The sequence below is a fragment of the Pongo pygmaeus genome, chromosome 13 (genome assembly GCF_028885625.2).
Source record: "Pongo pygmaeus isolate AG05252 chromosome 13, NHGRI_mPonPyg2-v2.0_pri, whole genome shotgun sequence".
Taxonomy (NCBI): Eukaryota; Metazoa; Chordata; class Mammalia; order Primates; family Hominidae; genus Pongo; species Pongo pygmaeus.
The window spans coordinates 84,547,089-84,561,481 of record NC_072386.2 but is presented as its reverse complement, the minus strand read 5'-3'; the positions used below and the strand labels follow the sequence as shown (position 1 = coordinate 84,561,481).

General features: G+C 54.6%; 1 protein-coding gene across 2 annotated transcripts; it reads left to right on the top strand.

Annotated features, from left to right (window-relative positions):
- Positions 1-3,427: 3,427 nt before the first annotated feature.
- NUTM2F (NUT family member 2F) lies at positions 3,428-14,004 on the top strand. 2 transcript variants are annotated; one of them, XM_054500498.2, is made up of 7 exons: positions 3,428-3,458; positions 6,130-6,826; positions 9,743-9,871; positions 10,840-10,979; positions 11,480-11,775; positions 12,253-12,370; positions 13,967-14,004. In XM_054500498.2, exons 1-7 carry the CDS (start codon positions 3,443-3,445, stop codon positions 14,002-14,004), a joined length of 1,434 nt encoding a protein of 477 aa, XP_054356473.1. In that variant the 5' UTR covers positions 3,428-3,442. The 2 variants fall into 2 exon arrangements, with proteins under 2 accessions (XP_054356473.1, XP_054356472.1); XM_054500497.2 differs by lacking the exon at positions 13,967-14,004 and adding an exon at positions 12,704-13,489 and having other exon boundaries at positions 12,253-12,369.
- The last annotated feature ends 389 nt before the right edge of the window (positions 14,005-14,393 follow it).

Below are 14,393 nucleotides of genomic sequence, written 5' to 3'. Positions count from 1 at the left end.
TGCAGTGAGAGGAGATCACACCACTGCACTTCAAGGTGGGAGCGAGACTCCATCACAAAAAAAAAAAAAAAAAAAAAACTAGTACAGAAGCGACTCACTGACTTGAGTTTGTAATAGCTTCAGAAGAAACTTTCATCATCAGATCCTTTCTGCTCATTTGCAGGATTCCTACCGTCTGTCTCCACGTGATGACACTGAAGAGCCTTCACGTCTACAGCAGCCCAGGGCCTCAAGTGCAGAGACTGAGAGCTCTGCCAGACACAGCATAGAGCCGCCATTCCTCTACTGTTCAGTGATTGGGTGGAAGAGTATCTGTCCTCTGAACAGGGGATCCAAGCCCTGAGATGTTGTTTCTCGGCAGTCAGTGTGGCCCAGGACTTTCTGTGAGCATGCTCAGAAAGCAGGGGCCAGAGGACTTTTAGCCACCACCTTCTATGGCCAGTCTTCACAAATTACCTTTGGCTAATTTGATTGTCTCTCCTCCTGGGGTCTAGGACTTCAAACACATACAGAAGCGACTGCAGAATTGACACAAGACACTTCCACAGTATACTTTTTGTATCAGTGGCTCAGAAAAAGACTCATTCAAATCCTGTATCAAAGCCATGTGTGAGCATCTTGAGAAAGTATCGGCTGACTAACTTGACAAGGGAGGAAGCAACCAAGAATTCTGCCCTTCTTCAGTGCCTGAGTGTGATATTTTGCCTCAATGTCCCCCTTAGATGAAGTTACTGATTGAAAATCATTTAAGTTTTTGCCCCGTGATAAAAGATTGAGTCCTCAGAAAGATCTCCAAAGCATTTACTGTTTCTTTGGTTTGGTTTGGTTTTGGTAAGTTTACCATGATTTTGCTTGAATTGCTCTCCGTTGATCTTCTCAGCTAAGATCGAGGTAGAGTTGCACAGCAGAAGAGGGCTGCATGTAAGAAGGCAGCTCTGTCTTGGAGGACAAAAGGCCTGGGAGCACCCAGACAGGCAGTCACTGCGTGGAGGTCACTCCCCTCCCAGTGGCCACTGTGGAGGCATTTCATAGAAATGCTCACTGGACCATTCAGGTTTAGAGTTGGGACAAAACCGAGAACTCATGAAGATATTGGACAGGAGTTAGGAAATGACTTTTTCACACAACCCAGGCAAGGAGGGGAGAACCCTGGGCTTGAGACTTGCAATCCACCGCCTGCCCCTGCAGTGTGGCCCCTGTTACATTTTCTGCAACTCTGCCTTCTTGAGTCCAAATGTCTTCGAAAGGGGCAAATGCTTCTTAAATGCCAACAGGGTGTGTTTCAGTGAATGTTCACAGTGTGCACTGGTCCGGCTGAAGGCCTCTTCCCTTCCCCAACACCCACCCATCAGTGCAAAATGACTGCTGCCCAGCAGGGAGTGACATGTGTGTCTCAGATTTTGTTGCTGTGCTCTGAGTACTCACTCCTCATCTCCTTTGACCAGTTTCCTAACACTCCCCTTGTTCACAAAACAGAACATGAGTGCTCTTTCCTGTCATTTTGATGCTGATAAACAGCAATTCTCCATGTGAAAATGAGAATGAAGTTTTTTTAAAGACAGGCTACAATAATTCCCATGCTGAGAACCACATGTGATGACACTTGTGATGAAGATGAGGACAGCAATGAGCTGAGAGAGTCCAGCCAGGATTCACACATGCGAGGGGATGCATGGGAATGGGGATGGGACATTGGTGGTTAGCATCCTCGCTTGTCTCAGAATGGACATGGGTTGTGGATTTCTAACTCCTGGAGAAACCAGGGTTCTAGGAATTGTAAGCCACTTTATGTTAGGAAAGAAAAAGACGGTGTTCTGCCCTCCTGTCCCTTAAAACTGTGCGTACTGCCACTAAAACTGGAAACTGAGAATGGCATAATGGCTACTCCTGACTTCCTTTCATCAAATCAGCCTGCTATTGTTTTCTGCAATGGTTGTGGTGCAGATTCTTTTTGTGGTGCAGCCAAGATTCACACTTGAGTCTCCTTACTGCAAGTTCTCACTCTCACAGTGGGGAGTTAACAATAATTGCCTAATATGTTACACTTTTTTGGGAAGAATTACCAGATAAAGTGCAAGATCCCAGTGAAATGTGAATAGCACAGATAAAGGACAGATTTTTTTTTGTAAAAGTGTACTCTAAATGTCATATAGATCATAATTATAGTAAAAACTAATTCACTGTTTATCTTCAATTCAAATTCTACTTGGTATTCTTTATTCATACTTGCTAAATCTGGCCACTGTGTTCTTTCATGTATTTTTAATTTTAAAAAACAGTCCAACATCTCATTCTAGCAATTTACCTACAGAAATAAAGAGAGGAACCACATTACTGGGACAGATACAGTCACTGCAAATATCAGAAGAATACTGGAACATATTAATATATTAATTTTTACCCCAAAACTGAAAATATTTTTAGACAGCAAAAATAGCTTCATTATGCCTTTGATTGCGTAATATATCTCTGGAAAGATGAAAAAGAATTAGATAACACCTGTTTCCTCCAGGACAGAAAATGTGGCGGCCAGAGAAAAGAGTTGGGAGGAAGACTGGTCATTGCCTATTCCACTGTGCACAATTTGAATTTGGAACCATGCAAAAGTATTGCTTAGTTAAGTTAAAATCATGTAAAAGATACAAAATAAACATTTAACACCAGCACAATATGCTGGAAAACAAAATGAAAGGATTTCTGGTCTCGGTGCTGTAGGTCACATAGCCACTCTTTCCTGGACTGAGTCTTCCCAAGAAAGGGGACGGGAAGTAAGGCTGGCCTACTGGTGTGGACAGATTCCAGCAACATACATGACCTGGGGGCACAAGGACTGCCTCCTAAACAATGATGAGCACCCAGCCACCTAATAGCCTGGATCAGCTGAGGCCATTCTGATTTCAAACACTCAGTCCCCTTGCCTTCCTAAGAACCCCTGTGTTTCTCAGACTGAAAACGTGTTCTGAATTTTGTTAAGTAAGTGCGGACCCTGCTGAAATTCATCAAGAGTGGGAAAGAGCCAAAGTGGGAAGGAGCATGGGTTGATTGGCACAAAAGTAGATCTGTTGATAAAGAATGGAAGTAAAGGGGACATCAGGTAGAAGCTTTTGCTGTGAGTCAGAAGGACAATTTAAAAGTTGCCTAAAGAGGCGCACACTGTCTGTGTTGCTGCCATCCAGTTGAAAGGGAACCTCAGGTTATTGCCTACTGGCCAGAGCCCTTCACAGAATGTCCCCCACCCCTGCCAAGCCCAGCTGCCCACTGCCCCTCCCCCTCTGCAGAATGTCTGGGGTCCTGTGTTCCAAACCTGTTTACATTCAAATTTTCCCTGCTCCACTTGGACTCAGGAGGATCTGCTGAGTCAGGTCACACTCTGGGTCCTGCCCTTGACTTTTTTCATTGCGGAAGCTGCCAGACAGCAGTGGTCAGTGCCCAGCCTGAGGGGATGGCTTCAAATGGAGGTGAGCCTGTAGGGATGGGGGCACTATCCGACTCTGCCATGCCTCAACTCCTTGGGAATTCAAATTTGAACTGCCCCTGGGGACAGTTTATAGGGCTGATATTGAGGGAGGGAGCACTGGATGTCCCCAAGGACATCACACCTGGGGATGGCCATGGCACCCTGAGTCTGTGGTTAGGGAGGACGGCTCCTTAGAGGCAGACCAAGATGCCTGGGGGAATACACCGTGTAGTGGAAAGGATGGAGAGGATGGATTGATCCTTTCTAGAGGGGGACAGGTCACGTCATTGTGTTTGTAGGGAGTGGTGGGACTGTGTTGTGCTGGTGGCCCAGGGAGGATGACAGGCAAGCCTGAGCCCTGTGCCATGTCTTCAGGCACCTGGAAGGTGCCCTTCCATAGTGTTTAGAGGGATTTGGACTGGAGTTTTCTAGTTCTTAGGGAGGAGTGGGGAGAAGTGGTCTCAGCCAGAAAACTGTTGGGTGGGTTGGCTGTGACAGAGAATGTAGTGACAGCCTCTGGGTGGGCGAGGCTGGGGGCCACTGTAACTGCCACAGCCCAGAGCCTCTCAGCTCCCTCCCCAGAGATGGCTTCTCCATCAGTTCAGGTAGCTGTTGGCTTTGATTTAACAGGGGTGGGGGCAGATGGCGAAGTTCAGGCAACACAGGGCCTGGGTTTCCTGAGTTGTTCTGAATTGTTTGCCCTTTGGTGGAAGCTCAGGTCTTCAGACCCACTTCCTCTTGTCAGCTAGCTCATGGCCCGTCCTCTGCACTTTGTGTTACTGTGGAGGTGAAGAATTTGCTCCTGTTCCATTTATACTACCTCATGAACGGGGGACAGGTGTGGATTCTTGCTGGTTCTCAGTGGAAGGGTCTGAAAAGGCTGGTTTCCTTTTCAGTAGAGGAAGGAGAGTAGTGCACAAATAGGAAGACAGTCCTATTATTATTATTATTATTATTCAAATGAGGATGTGTGTCCTGACTGATGAGGCGCATGTGCTGTATCCCTTATTCCCCTTGACTAGAGACTGCATAAGGTCCTAGTGAACAGGGATGAGTTCCAGACAACTTTGCCTCACCTGGCCTGTGGCCCAAGAACCCCTGGTTCTTGGTTGGTCACTATGTTCAGTTATTGGGAGCTCAAAGGAGAAGGACCAGAGATGGGCTCCTTGTCTCACTATCTAGTGTAACATGACCAGCAGCTGTGAAAATCCCTGGCCGGGCACGGTGGCTCACGGCTGTAATCCCAGCACTTTGGGAGGCCAAGGCGGGTGGATCACGAGGTCAGGAGTTCAAGACCAGCCTGACCAATATGGTGAAACCCCGTCTCTACTAAAAATACAAAAATTAGCTGGGCATGGTGGCGGGTGCCTGTAATCCCAGCTACTCAGGAGGCTGAGGCAGGAGAATTGCTTGAACCTGGGAGGCAGGGGTTGCAGTGAGCCGAGATCGCACCACTGCACTCCAGCCTGGGTGACAGAGCGAGACTCCGTCTCAAAAAAAAAAAAAAAAAAGAAAATCCCTAGACACCTCCCCTGATAGCCCTGCTGCTCACCATTTGCTGGCTGTGTTCTAATCATGTGCAGCTGTTGCTGGCTACACAATGACAATATCTCAGGGGACTCCACCACTGCTTCTCAGATCTGCTTCCTGGGAACTGAGCTTCCTGAGTGGCAGCTGGGACCACTGAGCACTGAGGAATGGGTGGCCTGAATCTGACCCATATTTAACACTTGTGTGGGTGTGGGTGGTGCCAGGACAATCACTTGCATGATGGGTGTGATGTGTTATGGGTTATCTTCGGGGTTCCTAGGGCGCTGGCTTGGGTAAGTTTCCATCCAGTGGTTTTCTTTTTTTTTTTTTGAGACGGAGTCTCGCTCTGTCACCTGGGCTGGAATGAAGTGGCACGATCTCGGCTCACTGCAGCCTCTGCCTCCTGGGTTCAAGCAATTCTCCTGTCTCAGCCTCCTGAGTAGCTGGGATTACAGGCATGCACCATCAGCTAATTTTTGTATTTTAGTAGAGACGGGGTTTCACCACGTTGGCCAGACTGGTCTTCAACTCCTGACCTCAGGTGATCCACCCGCCTGGGCCTCCCAAAGTGCTGGAATTACAGGCATGAACCAGCACGCCCCGGCCTATCCAGTAGTTTTCTTTTGTTGTGTTGAGCTAAGAAAGAAAGGGGTTTACAAGAGCTTCAGGGAAAGGAAGACTGAAGAGGAGATGGGGCCATAATATTCGGAAACTTCTGGTTTCCTGTCGGCCTTCTGAGTGCCGAGCACTGCCCTGGGGTAGGCCCCTCACCTGCTGCGGAGCACACTGAGAGCCACCAAGCCACCGAGAGACTCATCCCTGACCCATGGCTTGGGAGATGCCTGTGAGGCTGGTGCAGTCTGCCAGGGACACCCAAGGGAGACCCTCAGAGACAGCAAAGGCTTGGCTGTTTCTTCTTGGCAGACAAGGGTCAGGGAGTCTTGGTGACTGGGGCCAGGCTCTCTAGTGGAGCGACTCTCCCGTGGAGGAACAGAGCATCTGATGCACACTCAGGGACACTTGCAAGCTGCAGAGTTTCCCTGCCACACGCCCTCAGCTGTTGGGACTCCCCTCTGATTCCCCAGTGAGTAGTGTGGACCTGGAGACCCCAGCTCATTCACCTCTTTCCTTTGTCTCCACAGCATACCCAGTGCTGGGACCGGGCGTGACCGTGAACCCTGGCACCTCCCTGTCTGTGTTCACGTCTCTGCCCTTTGCCACACCCGCTCCCGGCCCAGCACACAGGCCGCCCCTCGTGACTGCAGTGGTTCCTCCAGGCGGCCCTCTGGTGCTGTCTGCCTTCCCCAGCACACCTCTGGTGGCAGGACAAGATGGCCACGGCCCAAGTGGGGCCGGGGCTTCCAACGTCTTTGTCCAGATGAGGACAGAAGTGGGGCCTGTGAAGGCCCCTCAGGCACAGACCTTGGTCCTAACTCAGGCCCCCCTCATCTGGCAGGCTCCAGGTGCCCTCTGTGGAGGTGTCAGGTGTCCACCTCCCTTACTCCTGGCAGCTGCTCCTGGGGTGCCCGTTACATCTGCCCAAGTGGTTGGGGGCACCCAGGCCTGTGAGGGAGGCTGGTCCCATGGCCTTCCTCTTCCACCACCACCACCGGCTGCCCAGGTGGCCCCCATCGTGTCCCCAGGGAACGCTGGGCCATGGCCACAAGGGGCTCATGGAGAGGGCAGCCTGGCTCCCTCCCAGGCCAAGGCCCCACTGGACGACTCCTGTAACCCCAAGAGTGTCTATGAGAACTTCCGACTCTGGCAGCACTACAAGCCCCTGGCCCGGAGGCACCTTCCCCAGAGTCCTGACACCGAAGCACTTTCCTGCTTCCTCATGTGAGTGTCCTCAGGGCACCAGTGCTTGTCCTGCAGCTCACTCATAAAGAGGCTGCTGGATGGACAGGAGGTCACGCTGTTCAGGGGAGCTTGCAGGGCGGTTGTGAGGGTGATGGGTTGTGCTATGGGAAGGTACACTTTCAGCAACATTAATCTGGCTTCAGCTCAGGACAGACTGTCAGGGGCCTCATGTCAACTGCCTGTCACTGTCCCGTGAGTCCAGCCAATCCTTAATTTTTTTTTTTTTTTTTTGAGATGGACTTTCACTCTTGTTGCCCAGGCTGGGGTGCAATAGCGCGATCTCAGCTCATCACAACCTCCACCTCCCAGGTTCAAGGGATTCTGCTGCCTCAGCTTCCTGAGTAGTTGGGATTACAGGCATGCGCCACCATGCCTGGCTAATTTTGTATTCGTAGAGATGGGGTTTCTCCATGTTGGTCAGGCTGGTCTTGAACTCCCGACCTCAGGTGATCTGCCTGCCTCAGCCTCTCAAAGTGCCGAGATTACAGGCATGAGCTATCATGCCCCGCCTCAATACTTTCTTTTCTTTTCTTTTTCTTTCTTTTTTTTTTTTTTTTTTTTGAGACGGAGTCTTACTCTGTCGCCCAGGCTGGAGTGCAGTGGCGCGATCTCGGCTCACTGCAAGCTCTACCTCCCAGGTTCACGTCATTCTCCTGCCTCAGCCTCCCGAGTAGCTGGGACTACAGGTGCCCGCCACCGTGCCCGGCTAATTTTTTTTGTATTTTTAGTAGAAACGGGGTTTCACCGTGTTAGCCAGGATGCTCTCAATCTTCTGCCCTGGTGATCCACCCGCCTCGGCCTCCCAAAGTGCTGGGATTGCAGGCATGAGCCACCGTGCCCGGCTTTTACTTTCAATAATTTTCACAGCAATGTTTACAGAAGACCCAGGTCAGAGAGGGTTCTTGGTGTGACGTGAGCCACGGTTTGGGTTTAGGTCTTTTTTGTTTGTTTGTTTGAGATGGAGTCTCGCACTGTCACCCAGGCTGGAGTGCAATGGTGCAATCTTGGCTCACCACAACCTCTGCCTCCTGGGTTCAAGCGATTCTCCTGCCTCAGCCTCCCGAGTACCTGGGATTACAGGCGCCCACCACCATGCCCTGCTAATTTTTTGTATTTTTTAGTAGAGACGGGGTTTCACTATGTTGAGCAGGCTGGTCTTGAACTCCTGACCTTGTGATCCACCCGCCTTAGCCTCCCAAAGTGCTGGGATTGCAGGCGTGAGCCACTGCACCCACCCTGGGTTTAGGTCTTTGAGTGTACACCTCAGTGCCTTCCCTCGAACTGAGTGTCAATGGCCAGGGGCACATCACATGGGGCTGGGGGGAGGAGCTGCAGGGCCCAGCAGGAACCTGGCACACACCCACACTGTTCTGCCGCGGTCCAGTTAGCACAGCGGTGGTGGAGCCTGCGCAGGGGAATGGTCTTGGGACCCACACTAGGGTCGATGCTGGGCAGGTATTTGCATCTTCACCGTCAATCCCCCCTAGAAAAAAGGACAATGGTGCTTCATTCAGAGGATGGCAAAGAGATGACTTGAGCTCACATATGACATACGTAGCACAGTGCCTGGAACATACTATGACATATTACATGACAGCAATTATGATTACTGTCCCCATTACTATCATTATCAGGACTAGGCCATCTAGGAGAGTGCTCCCCAAAGCACGGGCTCCAGTGATAGCTCTGAGTGCACCATGAGCACAGCAGCCCAGAGCCGTGGACTGTGGTGACTGCGAGGCAGCAACATCAGCATCTGGGAGAGTTTGTGGTTTCATTCCCAGTCCCTGCCTCTCTCCACCCTGTGGCGCCTCTGTGACCCTGTGTTTCCCGCTGATGAGCAAACGGGAGCTTGAGCATATCCACCGTGCAACACACTGGCCGTTCCCCTAGGGGAGTCCCCTGCCTGGGGTGTAGGTGAAGGCGGCCCCATCTTCCTCTCCAACAATCTCGCTGCCCCTGCACCCTGGATCTTGTTGCATCCCCCCCTTGGAGTGGAGTTCCGGTGCACTGGGGACCCTGATTCTTGGAGTGGAGCCGCCCTGGGCTCACAGGCCTTTGCCTTGGCTCCTGTGGGAATGTGGGAAGCTGTGCCTGTCTGCTTGCAGTGGCTTGGACACCGCTCTGCTTTGGTTCTGGACGTGTGCTCCTGCTCCTCAAGCTCCAGGACCCTGAGGCTGTGTGCCCAGGGGCTGCCTTGCTCCAGAGTCCCCAGGAAGCTGGTTAAATGCTCAGTCCTGTGGCCCAGGAACCTGCACTTTAACCCTCGCTCCCAGGTCATCCTGTGTGCACGGTGTCTCAGTCAGCTCGGGCTCTGCCGTAACAAATCCCATAGACTGGGTGCTTTATCAAGACACATTCATGTCTCCCAGTTCCAGAGGCCAGAAGTCCCAGATCAAGGTGACAGCAGAGTGGGTGTCTGGTCAGGGCCCTCTTCCTGGCTGGAGAGAGCTGCCTCTGGCTGTGTGCTCTTGTGGCTGAGAGCAAGAGCCGTGGTGTCTCCTCCTGCCCTTATCAGAGCTCGGATTCCATGACTGGGACCCACGCTCATGACCTGCTCTAACCCTGATTGCCTCCAAATACTGACACACTGGCACTGAGGACTTCAGCACAGGAATGTTGGGGACACACATGTTCCACCCATAGCACTGAGTTCACTTGTCAACATCATAACACCAAGGACTCCAGGGGCAGTCGGAGAGGCCACTCAGTGGCTTGTGTTGATGTTTGATCTTGGGGGCGTGTCCTGGAGGCTGAGGAGCCCACATGGGGGAGAACAGGACAGGGACAGATGACAGGACAGGTGTGGGGAGGACAGGAGCCAGGTGTTGGGACCAGGTGGGCTCGGGATGGAGGGTCGGCTTACAGACTGGGACTGACTGCACTGGTTTACAGCCCAGTTCTCCGATCTCTGGCCCGGCGGAAGCCCACCATGACGCTGGAGGAGGGACTGTGGCGGGCCATGCGGGAATGGCAGCACACAAGCAACTTTGACCGGATGATCTTCTACGAGATGGCGGAAAAGTGAGTCTGGGGTCCTGGGGGCAGGGCCCGTGTGGCAGGGTGAGAGTGAATGACAGAGGCCCGGTGGCCGTGGTGGCTTCTCAGCGTGGAGCATGAGGAGGGTATGGACAAACACAGGACGCCCTGGGCCCCTGGCTCCCTCAGGAAGCTGCTCCTGCCACCTACAGTGCTCTGGGGTCTCTGTCCTGCCCTCTTGGGAAGCACCCCTTGCCTGGCCTGGGGCCAACCCCTGACTTGACACTGGAGGTCATGGCGGGAGCAGCCAGCATTGCAGCCCAAAGGGGGTCACCTCCAGCTGTGGGGATGGGGAGAAGGGGCGCTAGTGACTAAAGACAGAGTGGGGGGCAGGCTCCTCACAGCAGTGGCCAGAAGTCGGTTTTCTCCCATCCAAGCCTGGCCAGGGAGTTGGGTCAGGGGAGACCTGTACCTGGGACACCATGTGACCCCTCTCTGGCCTGACTGCCTTTGCTCCTGGGCAGAAACTTCCGTGAAGACAGACAGACAGCAGCCTCAGGGGAAAGGGGCCCTGTCCTCTGGGCTCGGCTTTTGCTTCCTCCTGACCAGGGGTCTCCCGGGCCTCGTGCCCGTGGGTTATCCTTCAGGGGCCCACAGTCCCAGCCTCAGGACTCCTGCATCTGGGCATCATCCCTGACGCCTTCTGCCATCAACCCCACCCCTGGCCAGCTGATACCTGGAGGAGGGGTCCCCGGGACCCTCCTGGACCTCGTGGCCCTAACTTGAGTCAGGAAGCCCCATTGATGCCATGGGCTCTGCAGGGGCCGAGTGAGGGAGGGTGAGCCCAGAACTCTGGGAGCAGCTCCCTCCTGGGACTGGGGGACGGGACCCAGTGAGGGCCTGGACAGCCCGCCAGAGGCACTCCTTCCCATCCCTGCCCTCGACTGCTGCCTGGTCCTAGGGGGAGGGGGCCTGGACCCTCTCAGCACAGCCTGGGCCTCCTTCACCCCCAGGTTCCTGGAGTTTGAGGCTGAGGAGGAGATGCAGATTCAGAAATCGCAGTGGATGAAGGGGCCCCAGAGCCTGCCTCCTTCAGCCCCGCCGAGGCTTGAACCTCAAGGACCCCCTGCCCCTGAGGTGGTCAAGCAGCCAGGTATGGCTTCCCACATTCCCACAGGAGCCATGGCAAAGGCCAAAGGGGCCAAGGGAGGCCACTGTCCCCATACCCCATGCTTCCCTTCAAGAGGGGGATTTGCTCCCTCCAACAGGACAGCTTCCAGGAGTGTGTGTTGGGTATTGACCAGGTCAATACCTACTTCACGAGTGGCCCGTGATCACGAAGCAGGGTATTGACCGGGTCAAGTTTCCTACTTACTCTCTCCCCTTGCCCGTCCAAAACTCCACATATGCTCTGCCCAGGAAGCAGGGATGAGCAGGGAGAGTACATGGTATATTGGTGGCTCCAAACTTCCTCCCAAGCGATGCTGTCTCAGATGTGCCCCTCCTGCAGCATCTCCTCCGGGGGCGCTGTGGTTCAGGTGGTCCTGACCCAGCTGGGACCCACTTCACATCCCCAAGCCCTGCCCTCCCCCGTGTGGTGCAGGCAGGAGGAGCGGCCCTCACCACACCTGGCCTCCTCCCTCTCTGCCTCAGTGTACCTTTCCAGCAAGGCTGGCCCCAAGGCCCCGACTGCCTGCCTGCCACCACTCAGGCCCCAGAGGCCAGCAGAGACCAAGGTCCCCGAGGAGATCCCCCCAGAAGTGGTGCAGGAGTATGTGGACATCATGGAGGAGCTGCTGGGGCCTCCCCTCGGGGCCACAGGGGAGCCTGAGGGACAATGGGAAAAGGGCAAAGTGGAGCAGCTGCAGGAAGAGGACGGGATGACCTCAGACCCGGGCCTCCTGAGCTACATTGACAAGCTGTGTTCCCAGGAAGACTTTGTTACCAAGGTGGGCTTGCCTGGAGTGCTGTGGTCTGTAGGATTCCAGGGGGTGGCACTCCCAGGTCCTTGGAATTAAGCTCTGTTCCTTAGCTACTCAGCAGTGTGTGTATTTCCATGCATTTGAGTGTCTGTGTATGTGATTATGTATGACTGTGTGTTGCTGTGTGTTTGTGTCTGTGATTTGTTACTGTGTGTCTTTGTGTGTCTGTGTAGGTATGAGTGTGGAGTGTGTATGTAACCTGTGTCTGTGTCTTTTCCTGTGTCATATGTGGGTCTGTGTGTCTGTGTGTGGTTTGTGTGTCTCTGTCTGTATGTGTGTATGCTACCTGTGGTCTGTGAGTGTAGTTGGTGGTCGCCGTGATATGAAACAGCCCCGGGAGGGTGGGGACAGGGCCCTCCCCGCTTTCTGCATCTCCTCCAGGTGTCCTTGGCTCCAGGTTACTCCCTCCCCAGGAAGTTCACACCTTCTTCCTTCTGTTTCCAGGTGGAGGCCGTCATTCACCCCCGATTCCTGGAAGAATTGCTTTCCCCAGATCCACAGATGGATTTCTTGGCCCTAAGCCAGGAGCTGGAGCAGGAGGAAGGCCTCACCCTTGCCCAGGTACCCCAGGGGCAGGAGGGACCCGGCACACAAGGCCCACCCGACTGTCTAACCCCACCCTGCTGGGGATGCTCAGCTTCTTGGGGAGCCACTCCAGGGTGGGAAGACGCAGGTTCAGAGGGAGTAGGATGGAGAGGAGCCAGGGAGGGGAGTCAGGATGCAAGCTGCAGTGAGGCCCAACGGGATGCCTGGCAGAGCCACACCCTCTCTCTTTGACACGAAGCCCAGCTGCCTCAGGCTTCCCTGCCTCCCACCCAAGTGCCCTGGTCTCCACCACCCTGGGCCCTGCTCACACCTGGGGCAGCGCCAGTAAGTGCCCCCTTTCCTCCCGCAGCTAGTGGAGAAGCGCCTCCTATCCTTGAAGGAGAAACGGCATGCGAGGCCAGCCCCTAGACATGGCACGGCCCGGTTGGACTCAAGTCCTTCTAAGTTTGCAGCTGGCCAAGGAGCAGCGAGAGACGTCCCTGACCCCCAACAAAGGGTCAGCGTGGAAACCTCCCCACCCCAGACGGCTGCCCGGGACCCTCAGGGACAGGGCAGAGTGTGCACTGGCATGGCCAGGTCCAAAGACCCTGCTGTGCTTTTGGGATGTCAGGATTCCCCCAGGCTGAGGGCTGTCCAGCCAACCTCTCCTTCCCAGGACCACAGACCCACCTGCCCCGGCCTGGGGACCAAGGACGCCTTGGATCTCCCTGGAGGGTCTCCTGTCAGGGAGTCACACGGGCTGGCTCAGGGGTCAAGTGAGGAGAGGGAACTGCCTGGTATGGTCTATGTCGTGGGTTCCCACCACAGGCTGAGGCCCTGGAGGCTGTCCCAGAGCTCTGTCCCTTCTTCGGGCCTTCTCAGCCCAGGAGGGCGAGGACCCCAGGGAGCTCTTCAGTCTCCATCTGCTCAGAGAAGAGGCCTCAGCCCAGCATCTTCTCCTGCTGCCAAGTCCAAGAAGCAACCTCTCTTTGGAAGCCCATCCCCTGCTGAAAAGACACTGCACCCAGGGCCTGGGCTCAGGGCCTCTGGGGAGCAATCCCTGGCTTGGGGGCTGGGTGGCCCCTCACAGTCTCAAAAGAGAAAGGGTGACCCCTTGGCCTCCAGGAGGAAGAAGAAGCGGCATTGCAGCCAGTAGGGGCTGCCACGAGGCAGGCTCTCTGATGCCAATCCCCAAGGGTGGGGCTCTGAACTCTCGGACCCTCATGGCACCCGGTGCCCCAAAGCAAAGGCTGTTTCTCCTCCAGTGCTGATCTTGCTGGGCCTTAGCTTTGGAGGGGAGGGGAGGGAGGGGAGGGAGAGGGTGGCTGAACAGGGAGGGCAGGAAGGGAGGAGGGTAGGAGAGGGAGGGGAGGGAGAGGGTGGCTGAATGGGGAAGGAGAGAAGGGAGGGCCTGGGGGGAAGGGGCTGGGGGGCGGGAAGCAGTGCCTTGGGGGCCTCATGTGTAAATGGAATAAATGTAGTTGTGTTGGAAAATGTTCTCAGGGCTGCTGCCTCTGCCCTCTGCGCTGTGCTGCTCCGTGGAGGGTGTCTGTGAGGGAGGGCTGAGGAACTGGGAGATGCCAGGCACTGGGAACCCACAGGGGCCGGCTCCACTCTTTCCTCCTGGTATAATGGGCCCCTTCAGATGCTCCGGGGACTGACAGATGCTGAGGAAGCCCTGATCCGTCCCACCACCCACTCACAAGGCCCCGCCCGCTTTAGGGAGGCTTCGCGGGGCCTCCCATCGTTATCAGTATCCCTGGAAAATCCTGGGATGGAGAGAGCTGGCTGGCTTTTGTTCTGCTCGGTGGGAGCTGAGGAGAAGGCAGCTGCCTGCAACATGGACATGGGGAGAGGCAGCCACTCCTGCTTAACCCTCATCAGGAAGAGCACGGGCACTGGGCTGAGGGGAGACGTTGAGGTGACCATTCACATGGGTGTATTTGGGATATAACGAGGGGCGCAGAGCAGGGGAAGTCCCTCTGCCTGTTTCTGGGCAGGAGAGAGTCTTGTCCAACTGGCTGAAGCAGATGCTCCTTGATGTGGCCACAGGGAATGGC